The sequence below is a fragment of the Taudactylus pleione genome, unplaced genomic scaffold (assembly GCF_031769625.1).
Source record: "Taudactylus pleione unplaced genomic scaffold, aTauple2 ptg000092l, whole genome shotgun sequence".
Lineage (NCBI taxonomy): Eukaryota > Metazoa > Chordata > Amphibia > Anura > Myobatrachidae > Taudactylus > Taudactylus pleione.
Genome location: NW_028284494.1, coordinates 7,242,653 through 7,259,091, shown reverse-complemented (window position 1 = coordinate 7,259,091; position 16,439 = coordinate 7,242,653). Strand labels below are relative to the sequence as shown.

Below are 16,439 nucleotides of genomic sequence, written 5' to 3'. Positions count from 1 at the left end.
TGTGTCTTTGGAAGCAGCGATTAGTCGCAGCTACACTAGTAGCTGTGTTACTTACCTGGCCCCGGCTTCTGCGCATGTGTGACCTGAGGCCATGCATGTACAAAGCTGCTGGGGAGTAATTGAGATGGTGGCGGAGGTATCCGCTCGGATCCCTCTTCACATCCCCAGAACTCCTTCCCATAGGAAGGAGCTTGGTTACAAGAACGAGCGCCATCTGAAGATGGCGCTTGTTCTCGCAGGCGAACTCCAAAAACTTTCAGTTTTCAGAGTTTGCTGCATATCAGGTGGGCCTATCGGACCCCAGATAATGAATGGTTCTTTAACTTAAATAAGCGGAAACTGGTGTTTCCGCATGATTTATGGACCATTTTTTATGGGCCATTTTAGTTATGATGAATAGGCCCCTATTTCTTTCATTTTGTTTTAGTTATATGTCTGCACACCTTCTAAAAAGCGTATATCTGAAGGCATGTGCTTGCACATCTGTTAAGTGTATATAGAGCTTAAAGTTACCAGCCATCTGCATGTTAGCATTGTATACCACTGACACGAATCAAGTCTGTGGTGTAACTAGTACTTTGTGGGTTGTATAACAAAATTTCCTCGGACCAATGCTTATGGAGAGATACCTCCTACTGCAATGGTTGTACATTTTATACAACATAGTAGTTCCCTAGTTAATTTTATGCCCCATAGTAGTGCTATAGTGCAAATTATGCTAAACAGTGCCAATAGTTCATATTGTGCCACACTGTAGTGCCCCCAGTTTACATTGTGCCATGGCGCAGCCACACCCCCTCCTGGGGGGGCCCTGGAAGTTGCTGTACTGGGGCCCAAGATTTCTCTTGGCAGCCCTGTCCGTAGTAACAAACAGCCATGGTGGTACAGTGGTTGATATAGCCACGGTCTATCTGTCAGCATTTGCCACCGCATCATTATACTCTCCTGTTACATCAATGCTGTGTCCTACAGGGCTACGGAAGCCCTGTAGGTCCAAATTTAGTAAGAGGAAGCTGTGGCTGTGATCCTGCCACACATAGGCGGCCGTATTACCATTGGAGGCTGCTCGTATGCAACTGTGGCTGTGCTCAGTGACACAACCAGCAGGGCCAGTGACTGAATATATTAGTGACATGGCCGCACTGAAGCTAGTGCCCGTGTCACCCAGAGATTTACAGGTGCCCTCAATACACCCACCTCCAGATTAAATAATAAAAATAGTAAATGGGTGTCTCAATCTAAATAGGAGGCTCCCATAATTATTAATATTAAAAAATATGGGAGCGATTAATGATTGACTCATGTGTTCATGGGCCTGATTCTGAGTTGGAACACATGTGGCTGCATATTATGCTAATTTCGCAGCTGATTTTTAAATACTGAGACACCAAATCTGTCTTGATGCATCTTTAGGCGCACCATTGGGCGATTCATCAAACTTGAACGAGCCCCATGGTAAGTGCAGTTTCTCTATCAGAGTATGGCGTCCTGTGTGAGCGATTGTGCGTCTTCAGACACATCCGCTATCAGCAACACGGGCGTGTCTGCCTAGCCACCTCCCTGCTACCTTCCAGGAACACCCACACTCCCTGAGTTTATATTTGTTCTTTATTTTGCTGATGAAAAAAAAAAATGGTAAGGAGTTCCTGGATGCATCAATTGCCGTATGTACTAACCAATGGCGTAACTAAGGGGGGTCGAGCAGGGCGTGTGCCCTGGGCACCATCGGCCGAGGTCCAGGACACTGAGGTCAGTGTAGTGCTGACCGAATGGAGGTGGACGCCATGCAGCCGCAGATGGGATGCCATAACTTTTGTAAAACACCTGAGGTGCAGTAGAGAGGCCAAACAGCAGAGCCCGAAACTGGAAATGTTGTTGTGACACAGCAAACCTGAAAAAACGCTGGTGAGCCGAAGCAATCGGGATATGCAGGTAGGCATCCTGAATATCCAGCATCACCATAAAATCCCCATGTTCCATAGCCAGTTTCCATCCTGAATTGAGGCACCCTGAGGAATTTGTTCAGGTACTTGAGATTGAGGATAGGTCGGTGATATCCGTTCGGTTTTCTAACCAGAAAAAGACTGGAATAATAACCCATCCCCCTCTGGGGTAACGGGACCAATACAATAACTCCTGCCTGAAGCAAGGACTGTACTGCCTCATGAATAGCCAAAGCCTTGTCCTTGTTGGACAGGAGGCCTTTGCAGAAGAACTTATGGGAAGGCCGTCTGCGGAAAGAGAGGGCGTACCCGCGAGACCACTTCTCTCACCCAGGTGTCTGTGGTAGTCTGACACCAATATTGGGCGAACTGAAGAAGTCGGGCTTCCATCCTGGGTTCCCCCGGGAGGAGGCCCACCCCGTCAGGCTGAGGGCTTGTCGTCAGGCTTAACAGCCGGACGTCTCGCACTCCAAGCCTGTTTCTTGGGCTTGGTAGATTTTTTGGAGGTTGACTGCCTAGGAAAGGACTGTGGGCCTGATTCAGACCCTGTCGCAAGCGCTGAGCGCTCGCAACCGGTTCGATGGTGGCCCAGAGCGCATGCGCACGACAGAGCCGGCTCCGTCGTGCGCATGCGTGAGACCCGGATAGCAACGGGCACTCTGTCGCTCCAGGTCTCGCACCAAAGGGGGCATGCTGTTGAGTGACAGCACGCCCCCTTTGGTGGGCGGGCCGGGGGGGTGGCTGCCCAAACGGAGGCGTTCCCATGAGAACGCCTACCGTTTGGGTCCGGCCCCACTGACATCACAAGTGATGTCAGTGGAGAGATTCCATCTGTTAGAGCCAAAATCTCTCTGGGGCTTGCGGCAACGAGACCCTACCACAAGGGACTCGTCGCAAGCCCAATCGTCGCGATGGTCTTGACCATCGCGACCATCATCATGGCCGCTCGCTATAGCTGTGGGTCTTCACCCATAGCTATGCGAGTGGCCAGGAGGCCGTTCAAAAAAAAAAGAAAGAAAGAAAGGCCCTGATTCAGAGCGAGTGCTCTGTCAGAGCGACCGGCTCTTAATCAGGGCCTGAGTTCTAACCTTACCTGGGGCCCGATAGGTCCGAAAGGACGTAGTCCGAGACCCCGCGGAAGCAAGCCGACTTAGCTGCTGCCAATGTATCTATAATATCCCTTATTTTGAAAATAAAAATGACAATGCATTCTGTATTGGACGAGCACATCGCACAAGGCTGCTACCGGACTTTATACTGATAGCGCCCTACAGAATAGGAATCTGTAATAACCTGATAAATAATAGCCCTCAAAATGATGTGTTTCAAAGAAAGGTCTTCATCAAGATAGAGAATTGATAGTGCCATAGACAGTCCTGATGTCAGTGGTATGTTTCAGAAAACCAAAAACATATTCAAAGAAATGTTGGGTGGTGAATTTTTGCTTAAATGAGAATATGTCATTTCAATTTAGGTTAGGTGGGGATTACAAGTCCTTACTGAAATACCACGAAATTAAAATAAATCAAACATTGCCTGTAAATTTTAATACACTGTTTTATATTTCTATTTACAATACATAATTCCACTTGATATTTAGTTACACAGCACCCATTCATAGCTTTATACCCAGTGCTAGACATGCTGGACAGCTCCTCCTGAAACAACCTAACACTGTGGAGCAGTGAATCACTAATAAAGTATTCAAAAATGTGCAGCTGCCCGATATAAAACACCCACGTTCAGTTGTAAGCTATTGATTAGACATTATAGGAGTATGGCACAGTATTTTATTTTAAATTCAACAAACATTTTATACTCTTAAATGCATAAAGGGAGATATTCTCTTCAACGCTGCATGCAACATTGAGAAGATGAACAAAATAGATCATACACAGTAGAGCTGAAATGTATTTAGATGATGATATTTCTTGGCTTGTTATATAGAGCAATCCTTGGGATTTGGAACCTGGATCATTCACTTTTCTGCTTTAATCAGTTCCTTGATGATGCTCAAAATCTCGTCTTCTGCGAAAGTGCACACAAAAAAAAAAGAATAAATAATACTATTCTGTCATTCAAGTAAACGAATATAAAATACAATGTGATCCAAGGACAGCATTATGCCAAAGTGAGAACATAACCACACAGCTTTAATAAATAAATTAATAAGAATAATAAAAAAAATTACTTTATGAAGAATTTAGTGTTCATAAACTGGAATTATCCTTAAAAAAAATATGAGATATGGTAAGAACTTACCCTTGTTATCTCTATTTCTACGAAGTCCATAGGGTTCCACAGGATACCTTGGGGTATAGGTGTGACGTCAGTCGCAGGGCACCAAAGAGTTAAGCTTTCAGCCTCCCAGGATGCACTAGGTCCCCCTCCTATACCCCGCCCCCGGGCCAAGGCACCTCAGTTAGTTACCAAGCCATAGGCCGGAGGAGGAGAAGGAAGAGAGAGAACAAAGATCTGGACACATACAAGAATCACATTCTCACCAGAGGGAGACGGAAAACCGGTGACCAGAGCAAAGCCCATCTGCAGCACAGGTGCGACAGGGCGGGAGTCCTGTGGAACCCTATGGACTTCGTAGAAATAGAGATAACAAGGGTAAGTTCTTACCATATCTCATATTTTCTACTTCAGGGTCCATAGGGTATCCACAGGATACCTTGGGGATGTCCCAAAGCAGTATCCTTTAAGGGTGGGGACGCTCCTGTGCAGAAAGGAGAATCCGCCGCCCGAAGGAAGCATCCTGAGAGGCGAAGGTGTCAAACCTGTAATACCTCACGAAGGTATGGACAGAAGACCACGTAGCAGCCTTGCAGATCTGAACTGCCGAGGCACCACGTCGAGCTGCCCACGAAGGACCCACAGACCTAGTGGAATGAGCCTTCAGAGAAGGAGGGACCGGTAGGCCTTCATGAAGATAAGCTTCAGAAATAGCCATACGGATCCAGGCTGCCAAAGTTTGCTTTGAAGCAGGCCAACCCTTTTTACGGAAGCCAAAGAGGACAAACAAAGCGTCCGACTTCCTAAACGAAGAAGTGCGGTCAACATAAGTCCTTAAGGCCCGCACAACATCCAAAGAGGCCTCACCCACGGAAAGACCCGGTGAGTTAAAGGCCGGAACAACTATTTCCTCGTTAATATGAAACTGGGAAATAACTTTGGGAAGAAACTCGGGCCGAGTGCGGAGCACTGCCCTGTTCCCATAAAAAACCAAGAAAGGGGGTCTACAAGAAAGAGCCCCTAACTCAGAAACACGTCTGGCCGAAGCAATGGCCAGAAGGAAAACAGTCTTAGCTGTTAGCCATTTAAGATCCACTGAGCCCAGTGGTTCCAACGGCGGTCCTTGGAGAGCCCTCAGGACCACAGCCAAAAATAGATTTGAATAGAAACCCTGGCCCCTCTGGGAGAATGGAACCGCCACTATAACTCCAGCCTGGAGCATAGTGTGCAATACCTTCCGCAGCTCCGTAGCCTTGTTCCGGTCTGATGGGAGACCCATGGTGAAGAAGCGAGCCGGGGGTCTGTGCCGGAAGGAGAGGGCGTATCCGTGGGAAACCACCTCCAGAACCCAAGTGTCTGTCGTAGTGGTCGACCAACACTGGGCGAACTGTAGCAGGCGGCCTCCCACCCTGGGATCCCCCAAAGGGAGGCCCGGACCGTCAGGCCGCAGGCTTGCCATCTGGCTTGGGGGCCGGACGTCTGGTACTCCATGCCTGCTTCCGGGGCTTGACCGATTTCTTAGGGCCAGCCTGTCGAGGAACCGACTGTGGTTTGGGCCTGCCCTGGGCCCTAGATGACCGAAAGGACGATGGTCCCGAACCAGAAGGAGCAGCGGCCGACGGGAGACAGGCAGATTTGGCTGCCGCCAGCGTGGCCACAATCTTATCCAGATCCGGACCGAAGAGAACTTCTCCGGTAAACGGCAACGCTTCCAGACCTTTCTTGGAATCTGCGTCCGCCTTCCAGGATCGCAGCCACAAGGTGCGACGAGCAGCTACCGCTGCTGAAGAAATTCTAGACACCAGAGTACTAATGTCTAGAGCCGCCTCGTTGATGTAGGTGGCCGAATCACGGAGATTGCCAATCAACTCCGCCTGATCGGCCGGACAGTCGGATTCAAAAGAAGCCTCTAATGAATCCGCCCAGCGCTCCATCGCTCTGGCAACCCAGCAAATGGCCATAGCCGGCCGTGCTGCCCCCCCTGCAAGGGAATAAGCGGACTTCAGGCAGATTTCTACCTTGCGGTCCGTAGCATCCTTAAGGGAGGACATGGATGGCATCGGCAATGTGGCACTACGGACAAGACGGGTCACGTGAGAATCCACCTGTGGAGGGGATTCCCACTTCGCAAAATAATTATCCGCGAACGGATAAGCCACCGCCAGGCGTCTCTGCGGCTGGTATCTTTTGCCAGGTTGTTTCCACGCCTCCTCTAAATGGTCCACCAACTGACCCGAAAGAGGAAAGACTGTGGCATCGCCCTTCACATCTTTGAAAAAGGCATACTTAGATTTAGCCGCTGGGGGAACTTCGTCCTCAATCACCAAGGCTGTGCGGACCGCCCGAATAAGTCCAGGAATATATACTTTGGACTTAGCATCAGCGTCCTTAGTATGGAGAGGTTCCTGATCGTAAGGATCTAGAATCTCCCCATCATCAGACGTCCCTTCGTCATCCTCATAAGGAGCGGACAGAGACGCCACCGGCCTTTTATGAGACCGCATCACAGACTCCCCTTGCAACACATCCGACAAGTGCTGTACAGAACTCGTCAGGGAGTTAACCCACGCTGGCTCCTGAGAACCCGGGAGCGGGGAAATAGGGAGACTGTGGGGTACCACCAATTGTCGTGGGAACCCCTGCATGGGTGACGACACCACAGACTGCTGGGACAAACCCATCGGAGTAAACGCGGGCTGCGGAGCTAACTGGCCCACTAAAGCTGTTAACGCCTGAGCGAAACAAGCCCAGGGCGGCTCCTGTACCGGTGCTGTAACCGTAATAGGCCGCGCCATGGACAAACACTGCCGGCAAAGGCCCTCCGCGCTACCCTCCCCCTCCGCTAACGGTACTTTGCACGTGGTACACTGTAGCCGGAGGGGAAAATCACTTTCAGACATGATGGCACCACGTATGTGACCTCTCTCACCAATTAAGTATTAAATAGGCGAGAGACCACCCTGCAGCACCGCACCGCAAGGGCTTTAGCAGAAAGAACAGGGACAGTAATAAAGCTGACAGTTTAGAGAAGAAAAGATTACAGGCAGCAGCGCTAGCACAGTCACATACCATGCAGAAAAATAACAATTCCTGCACTAACAGCGCTGATCACTCAACTACACAGACACAGGGCCTGGTAGGACACAGCGCTGCATACACAGACCTGACCACAGCGGAGGAGAGGTATGCGGGGGGACCCAGACCACGATGCTTCCGTCCAGCGCTTCCAGCAGCGTTCACCATGCGTTCTGGAGAAGATGGCCGCCGAGGAGCAGAGAGGAGGCTGGCCTGGGGGAGGAGCGCTGCCACAGGACCAGTCGGCAGCATGCAGAGAGGGCTGTGTGCAGCGGGGGAGGCGCCGGCTGTGAGACAGGGAAGGCGCGCTCCCCTGGCATGCATTTAACCCCTGGGACGCCGCAGCGCTACCGCTCTGCTGCGGTCCGCTGTCCCAGGGGGTAGTGGAAGCGCAGGTTGGTCGCCTGGCTCCACGCTGCAGCCAGTCCCCAGGGAGCCCCCTGCCTGGGGACTTAGGACCATGTGATCAGCGGGGACCCACCGCGGGACCCCGCTGCTTACCTCTGTCCCCCTTGAATCCGGCCATGGTCCGGAGCATCTGGGGTCACCGCTAGCTGTGACCCCAGACGCCCACCAGCATCCCCGGATCAGTACCGGCGTTCTGGTACCGGCGGAGTGTAGGGAAGACAGCATGGACGTCAGGACTGACTGTCCATGCTGTTCATCCAGATGTGCAGCCACAGCTGCATGAAGAATAAGCTTCAGGGGCTCTTCTAGCCCCCACTCCAACAGGTGCACCCGACTCCGGCCGGGCACCAAACTAAACTGGGGTGCCTTGGCCCGGGGGCGGGGTATAGGAGGGGGACCTAGTGCATCCTGGGAGGCTGAAAGCTTAACTCTTTGGTGCCCTGCGACTGACGTCACACCTATACCCCAAGGTATCCTGTGGATACCCTATGGACCCTGAAGTAGAAAATAAAAGTTTCAGGAATTATTTGTGAACAGCTGCAGACTAGCAGAGAGAGCACGGAGACAAATATACGCCTGTCCTCTTCGTATTATTTGCGAGTTATAGGTGCAAATTGATGGTCGCTAGAACTAGAAAACTACTTGTGATTGGCTGATTGTGAATGCTAGTTTCTCGTGCATGTATTACGTTTTTGTGAGCGTGTTTTAGCTATGTTTTGCCATACATGAGATGGAGCGTTATATCTGCTGTATTAGAGAGACTTCTTAAGTTCTCTTAAAACCTAATAGCAAGCAAAATAAAGGGTTAAAACATTATAGTAAATATATGATGGCCGTAAATCTGGAGCGTATGCTGCTGGTGCAGAACCACATGTAACTAGAGACAGCTGCCACTTTGCAAATGTTGGCAATTGCTGCTTTTTAGTAAAAGTATTTTATGTCTGCGGCTTTTGGTGTAATTGCACTGAAATTCTGCATCAGCCCTAAGTCAACAACGTTTGGTGAATTTGCTGTAATTACTGCAGTGTGGGAAATCTACGGTCACATACAAATTGTGATTTGATTTAGAGTAAAATAAAATTCCATATGGAAACGACCGTAAGGCTTGCAGCTACAGAAAACACCTACCTTCAAGAGACATCTTTGGGTTTTGCAGCTTTGTCTTTAGAACAGACTCAATTAAAACACGCAGCTCCTTAAAAATGACTGCGATCTTCACAGGGGCCTGTGTAGAAATACAGCATAAAGGTCATCAAATTGTATCACAGCGCTCATCCCTAAATCTACATGAATATATCTGTGGAAGAACCCAGTAGCGCACGCAGGGGAGGTTTCGGAGTACCCAAAAACTTCCCCCTGACAGACTGGAGTGCAGGCACCATGTTCTTAAGCCCCACCCCCTTGCAGCAAATTGCCGCGATTCGCGAGCCAATATGGAAGAGGCGGAGCCAATATGACACAATTTCATTAGAATCTAGTCATTTGGCCTCACCCTCCTCCCTATTGACCCGTGAATCGCGGCATTTTGCAGTGAGAGGCCTAATTACATGGTGCCAGCCCGCTAGGTCCTGTACCGATCAGATCTGCTGCAAGGTAAGTTTGTTTGTAATGTACATGTGTGAGTGTATATATGTGTGTGCGTGTAATGTATGTCTGACGTATGTGTGTGTGTGTGTGTATATATGAATATATGTATGTACTGTATGTGTATACACACACATTTGCCCCTGGAACCAGTTACAATATTACAAATGTGTGTTATATTACAAATAAAATGTTCATCTTCCTATGTTAACCTGTGTGATCATTTGGAACATATATGGAGCCATTACACACACGGAAAGCATTTGAGGGAAAAAAGCCCCTCGGGTTCCTCCTTTTATAGGTTCTGCCTTAGCGAGGCTTCTGCCAATCTAACCTCACAGAAAGGAAAATCAAATTCCTTCCTGACCCTCAGAAACTGCATCAAAACTAATTGTCTGGCTTAATCGCCCCAACTGTTTCATTTGTTTGCTGCTGTTTCTTGTAAGAAAGAGATACAATAATTTTTTTTAAACTATTCAGTGAATTAGCAATACATAATACCCGATTCAGCAAATAACTCCTTGGTCTAACGGTCCTCACAGCAAAAAATCCTTTTATAGGTTGGTCACAGTTGATGGCACCTTATTATTGGGTATAAAATTGTTGCATTGTCCTGTAATATATCTGTAGATACTAATTAGGTCCTTGGGAAGGTGCCTTTTCCCAGTTTGTCAGGTTGTCCATCATAATTTAACCCCTCCATTCCCTGTATTAATAAGGAGGCATGTCTCTGAAGTATAACATGTGATGTCAGATAAGAACCATTCAGCCTGTTTAGACAACTATTTTTTTTTTCATCACTGACCATTTTCATTCTTGCCCTTTTTTCAGAATGAACCTTTATTGCTTATCCCATGCTGTATTAGCCTCTACCACCTATGCTGGGAGCTATTCTACTTTATCTTCGATACTATTAGTAATGTCACCAAGATAATCATTTGGGTACTCCGCTGGTGAGCTTTCCTCATATTGCTAAAATCTAGATTTGCTAGACGTCCAGCGCCATTCGAGCGATTTCCTTTTGTCACCCAGTCAAAAGAAGTCAAAACCCCAGTAATGTTTAGCTGCAAACTGAACGGACTTCACAGGCAGTACCAAGATTTATCAACACACGTCTGTACCTGGAACTGGATCCACTCATCTACAGTCAGGAGACGTTCTCGGTGCTGTACAGCTATATCGCCTCCAAACAAGAGTACTGGAAAGGGAGAGACCAGGGTTGTTTCTCTGAGGAAGATCTTTGAATATTTCACCTGTAAAAAGCACAATATGACTGTAATGCGGGAATGTTTGAAACTGCACAGTAATGGTACAATGTAATAGAACAATAAGAACACATATATAGGATGTTCTATGTTCAGTGATATCATTGTATGGGTGAGAATGTCACATATATCCTGGGAAGGAGGAAATAAATAGCCTGGCACACACACACCAGGTAAGTCACTCGTCGCATTAATAATCCTTACTGGTTGTCAACTTTCTTGAGTGCTGCATTCAGATTTGTGGTTAGGGCATTAGACAAGACATTACCACTGGCCTCACCTTCTCCTGGTAAAGCAGCCAGCCATAGGTTTGCAGGTCTCTGTTCACAGAGGATGGGTGTACTTGTGCTTTACCCTGTGCCGTCTCCACCATGCATGCCAACTTCTCGGAGATATCCACCGACTTTGTAAACAGGATCTTACCGACGTTGTCATACAGACCAGCTGTCAACACAGCCTTGAGGAGAGCGGTCTCCTCTGCAGAAGGGGCTCTCCTGTCACTATTTACACCAAGAGCAATGGAGGCCGCCGATCTGGAACACTCAAAGCCGGCTGCTCTCACCAATCGGATTAACTCCTGTTTCACATCCTTAAAAAATAGAAGATGACCATACTGAAAACCTTTTATACTCGTGGTGCAGGCGTGTAGACTGCCAACATTTATATATTAGAGTAATCTTACAAATGACCATATTGAAGCACAGACCGCAGATGACGTGTGATGTCCCCGTATAGAACTCTCTGATTCCCATAACCTGTATAGCAGCACTCTGTCATGTTCTTTGGTATTTCTATTCTTGTAAAGAAACTCCTCTGTGACCTCTAATATATGGCAGGGCCAAGACGTTAATAAGTCATGAGAGCGGGAGGACCTGTGACCAGCTTTACTACCTGTGTCACTATTGTAGAGTGAAATGTTTTAATTACAGTGGTCAAATTTCATCCATTACTGTGCTTTTCCGTATACAGTGAAGAGGTGTAAGGTGAAAATGCCATTCCATTGGAAGTATAAGATAAGACCAGACCTCTGTCACCTCCGATCATTTGGAAAGGTCAAGTCCTATTGTGGGGAAGGAGGAAGGGTTGGGTGCACAAGCCTTGCAGACTGCACTAACACCCTCACAAATGTGCATTTAAAAATCTTGTTCCACAACATGAAATCTACTTTTCTGTCATGCAGAACAGAGCGGCGTGCCAGCATTCAGCAAAGAGTGCTCCCAATACACCCGCATATAGACGCACCTCTCAGAAGAATTCACTATAGCACACAAGATAATGCTCATAACCAGGTCTATCCACTGGGAGCATATAGCAGCCAAGCCATTGTAGTCTCTTCATTCATCCAATATTACCTATTGCTGTGTGTATATAATAGTAACCTCAGAATAGCTGCAACGCTTATCGCAGATACAGATATATATATATATTATATGTATATATATATATATATATATATATATATATATATAAAGATAAAGAGTGGAGAAAAGAGCGCCTCCTAGTGCAGTAATTTCAAAACAATTTGTATCCACCACCAGGTGCAATCACCTCTATGTAGATGGAGGTGTACCTTTGTAAGTGGAAACACCACTTATATGCCAGCACAATTGAATAATCCACCGTATCAGGATCCTGTATACACCCCGTTCTCACAAGTTCATCATGATAAACAATAGAAGTTCATGATGTTCTGCAGTCAGACGCCTTCCTCAAGGCGTCTGACTGCAGAACGTCATGAACTTCTATTGTTAAGTGATGTTTCCACTTACAAAGGTACACCTCCATCTACATAGAGGTGATTGCACCTGGTGGTGGATACAAATTGTTTTGAAATTACTGCACTAGGAGGCGCTCTTTTCTCCACTCTTTATCTTTATAGGAATACACACTGTCGGAACAACAGTTCTTGGGAGATAAAGCAGCCACCAGTGAAAACTTGGGAGTGCAGACGTCAAGGATTATTGATATACTAATCTGACTATATTTGGACTCAGAGCCATTACCAACATTTGTATATATAATATATATATATAAAAATTTCCCATTCACCTCTGCATTCCTTATTATCTATCCCATAACATTTTGTTTTTTGCTTTTAGTATTTTTGGCTGTATTTTAATGCTTAGATTTTAATAGCAATTATTTTATGCTTTTAGGTTGACGTATTTTCACCTTTGAATACATTTTCATATATATTGTTTCTTCTTAAATTGAGAGGACTATCCAAAAGTAGACAGTATGTTTTCTAGGTACACCCTGGTACTCTAGATTATTCCTTATACCTCTCTTTGATGAGATAACAGGACTCTATTCCATTACTATTAAACTGACGGACATCGGGATTATAAATGAGTGTCCGAGGCGAATAACACATTTATAAAGGGTGAATACGATCTTGAAGGATTTATTTGGCCTGATTCACCATACGCGTAACCCTTCCTGAATATCCGAAGGAACACCTACCAGAAAGTGTGAACGCCACCAGTACAATCTGCAATCACCGGCGGGCAATGGTGCAGTATTACCCAAGGCTTGATTACATTCCAGAATCGGTGAGCATTTATCATGAGTTTATGTTTTTGGACTCAAGCAGTGTACAGTATATTTGTTTTCCTATTTTTTTGGTAAAACAACCCATGCTTCTTGTGACTAAAGGTTAGAGAAAACCCCTTCCCCAGTTTGATCTCGCTATCTTTTAGGAACTTATTGGTTGAGTTCCAAAAGTTGGAACTGCATACTCCTAACCTCCGTTGTACCTTTTTCATTGTCGCAATTTATCTTCACTTCCCATGTTTCCGCAAGTTACTAGGATTGGTGTCTATCAACTTGTGCGTTGATGAAGACACTTTAATTAAACCTTAGACAGCTTTTTCTAAGTTTTTCATCCAAGATGGCTCCTGATATATAGACCCTGTAGCATTAGGGGATATAGGCTACTGGGAAGAACATCGCGCAACTGGTAAATCTGACGAGAAACTAGTGGGGGAGTTGCACCTCTGAGGGCATAGCTCTTTTAGTCGATACTGCAATGGATTTTGCCAAAGACTTAGCTCACATTGGTTCAACCAGGTCAGCTGTTAACAACTTGGGTGCACGCACACCCTGTGCTGCAGATTCACATACTGCACATAGGGCATCTGGCTCCGAACTTACATTTGGAAGTTTGGTCTTACATTTTGTATATGTAAAAAAATTGCACCTTGCTGATGTTTGTAATCTGCGCATGCATCGCAGTGCACAAACTATTCCATGCGATTGGGAAGTGTTCGCTCGCTGCACATAGACCGCTCGCTAGAATGAGTGACAGGACGAGCCGTTTATTGTGGTGACAGGGGATGGTCGATAGAAACGGGGGAGTGGTGTTGCGAACGCAGGCGTGCCTGAGCGTCTTAACGCCGTTTCAGAGGTGTGCATAATTAAGACGCAGCATCATTGTACACGTCACATAGTTGTTTTACACACTGAAGCACTGGCAGTGCTTGCGGTAGGCTACGGTCGACCACAAGTGCTGTGTTCACTTCCGATAGTACTCGATGGTACCGATAATTGCATACACTTCCTGGAGATGACATGGGACAGTGGGAGTCTTATATCAGGCTGGTAGGCGTCTAAAAACTCACCGCGATCACACACTAAGACATAGTGGGCGTGCTAATGCCTTGCCATGCGATTGCGGGATTTGCATACTTTGGCTGCATGCGAACACATCTAGCGAGCGGGTCTGGATCGAGCCCTTAGTCCCAGCAGCCTTGGAGCGAGGAGTCCCTTTATATGTGTGAGCTTACCTTTTCTTAGATCCCACCTTTTTCCTCATATTGGATAACAGCAGACTATTCAACGCAACAGCCTATACGGGCTTTCTTTTTGCATAAGAAGGAAATGCCAGCTGCTCCTGCGGACTGCAAAGTTGTACCGTCCCCGCCATATCTGTGGGATGACTGGGACTGCCATGAGTCTGGGTGCCGCCATCTGCCACTGGTTCCCGGACCCATTTCATCTATGGGCTGGATGACCAGAACTGCCGAGAGATGGACAGCTATGTCAGCAGAACGGCTGCTAAATAGTGCCAGAGCCTGCGGTCTCATTCCAGGCGTTCTATTGAACGCCTGTACACTCTATGAATGGGCAAAAATAAAAAGACCTAGGCCCTGATTCAGAGCCGGACGCTCTGACCAGAGCGCTCGCTCTGAATCAGGGCCCACCTCCATAATTATGGAGCGTCCTCCTGGACGCTCGTATAGCTGTGGGTCACCACCCACAGCCTATACGAGCGTGCAGGTTGATGGTCGCGATGGTCTTGACCATCGCGACCATCGCCACTGCGAGCCGGAGCCTGCGGTTGAGTTTCTCAACCGCAAGGCCCGGAGTGATTTTGGCTCTATCAGAGCCAAAATCACTCCCACTGACATCACTAGTGATGTCAGTGGGGCCGGCTTCTGACGGTAGGCGTTCCCTTGGGAACGCCCCCGTCTGGGAGGCACGCCCACCAAAGGGGGCATGCTGTCAATCAACATCGACAGCACGCCCCCTTTGATCAGACACAACGAGCGAAGGAAAGTCCTTCGCTCGTCGCGTCTCGCGCATGCGCACGACGGAGCTCCCTCCGTCGTGCGCATGCGCAGTGCACACCATCGACCCACTTGCGAGCGGACAGCCGCTCGTGAGTGGGTCTGAATCAGGCCCCTAGTCGGAAGATAAAAATGTGCCCCGACCCATTGGTACAAAGTAAAAAACTGATTATTTCCAGTGGAGGGGTATAGAGGGGAGAAGCTTAGGGATCATAAAGTTGCAGTTCTTTTGTACCCTGCTCCAGCACAAACGCCCTCTACACCTCAATGTACAGAAGTATCCCTTAAATGGATGATTGAGAAAAAAATTAAGTTTACAAACCCCCCCCAGAAAAGTCACTCCAGGTACAGGGCTGCAACGCAGCTTCCATGGGTACTTAAAACACAATGACAACCAAGGGTTGCAAAAGAAAAGAGCTAAGAGCTATCTCTTAAAGGTATATTAGTCTAAAAAGTGCCAGCTCCTACACTCCCCTCGAACAACCCATGGTCCAGTGTCCCCCAGATTGGAAGAAAGAGAAAGCTTTGATCCATCTGTAGCAGATGAAGGAAACTAATATCTTTTTCTAGCTACTGTGGAATCACAAGTCCCAACTATCCCTGTCACACAGGCAAACGTCTGATTGGCCGATATGGATTACAGTGTGTTTCCGCCACTTGAAACTAAAAACATTTTGGAAGAGACACCATGTAGCTGTACCTCTATAGTGAGGAGGGACTTTCTGTTAAGGAAGTTCTTCCGACAATAACTTATCTCTGAGCTGTATCCTTCTTCCCGGCTCAGCTTCCATCTGTGGAGAGGACATTAGGATGTAACATTACTCATTTTGTAGATCACTATCTTGTTATGCAACATTTGGTAATAATATGACAGCATTGTGCAATATTCCTTAATGATTTGTCAACTATGTGGCACAGCTGAAATCTATTTATGATAACAATGCCATATATGTTTGAATTTCCTAAATTAGGACACTGTATGTAGTTTAACATCAAACAAAATGTCTTATATTCAAGAAAAACAATAATAATAAAAAAAGTTACAGAGTAATCTAAATCTTAACACATATAACATATACTGGAGGCGGATGAAAAAACGACGTCGGAAGGCCGAAGCATGAAGATCCCGACTGGGGCAGGTAAGTAGCCTAACCCTCCCCTCTATTAGTGGTGCCTAACCCTAAAACTCCTGGGGTGCTGCCTAACCCTAAGACCCCCTGGGGGTGCCTAAACCCAACCCCCCCTCCCTGCACCCTAAACCTAACACTCCTGGGGAGGGGTGCCTAACCCTAACCTCCCCCCGGTGGTGCCTAACCCTAACCCCCCTCCCCCTAGCCTAACCCTTACACTCCCCAGGG

At 47.2% G+C, this 16,439-nt stretch overlaps 1 protein-coding gene across 3 annotated transcripts in view; it reads right to left on the bottom strand.

Moving 5' to 3' along the window:
- Window positions 1-3,482: 3,482 nt before the first annotated feature.
- The window catches only part of DHX29 (DExH-box helicase 29), a 67,937-nt gene continuing 54,980 nt past the window's right edge, over window positions 3,483-16,439 (bottom strand). For all 3 annotated transcript variants that reach the window (XM_088469414.1, XM_088469415.1, XM_088469416.1), the window contains exons 24-28: window positions 15,782-15,872; window positions 10,794-11,102; window positions 10,370-10,501; window positions 8,793-8,889; window positions 3,483-3,971 (exon numbers count right to left, since the gene is read on the bottom strand). In XM_088469414.1, coding sequence (XP_088325540.1) covers window positions 3,922-3,971; window positions 8,793-8,889; window positions 10,370-10,501; window positions 10,794-11,102; window positions 15,782-15,872 — 679 coding nt within the window. In that variant the 3' untranslated portion in view covers window positions 3,483-3,921. The remainder of the gene's footprint in view (window positions 3,972-8,792; window positions 8,890-10,369; window positions 10,502-10,793; window positions 11,103-15,781; window positions 15,873-16,439) is intronic.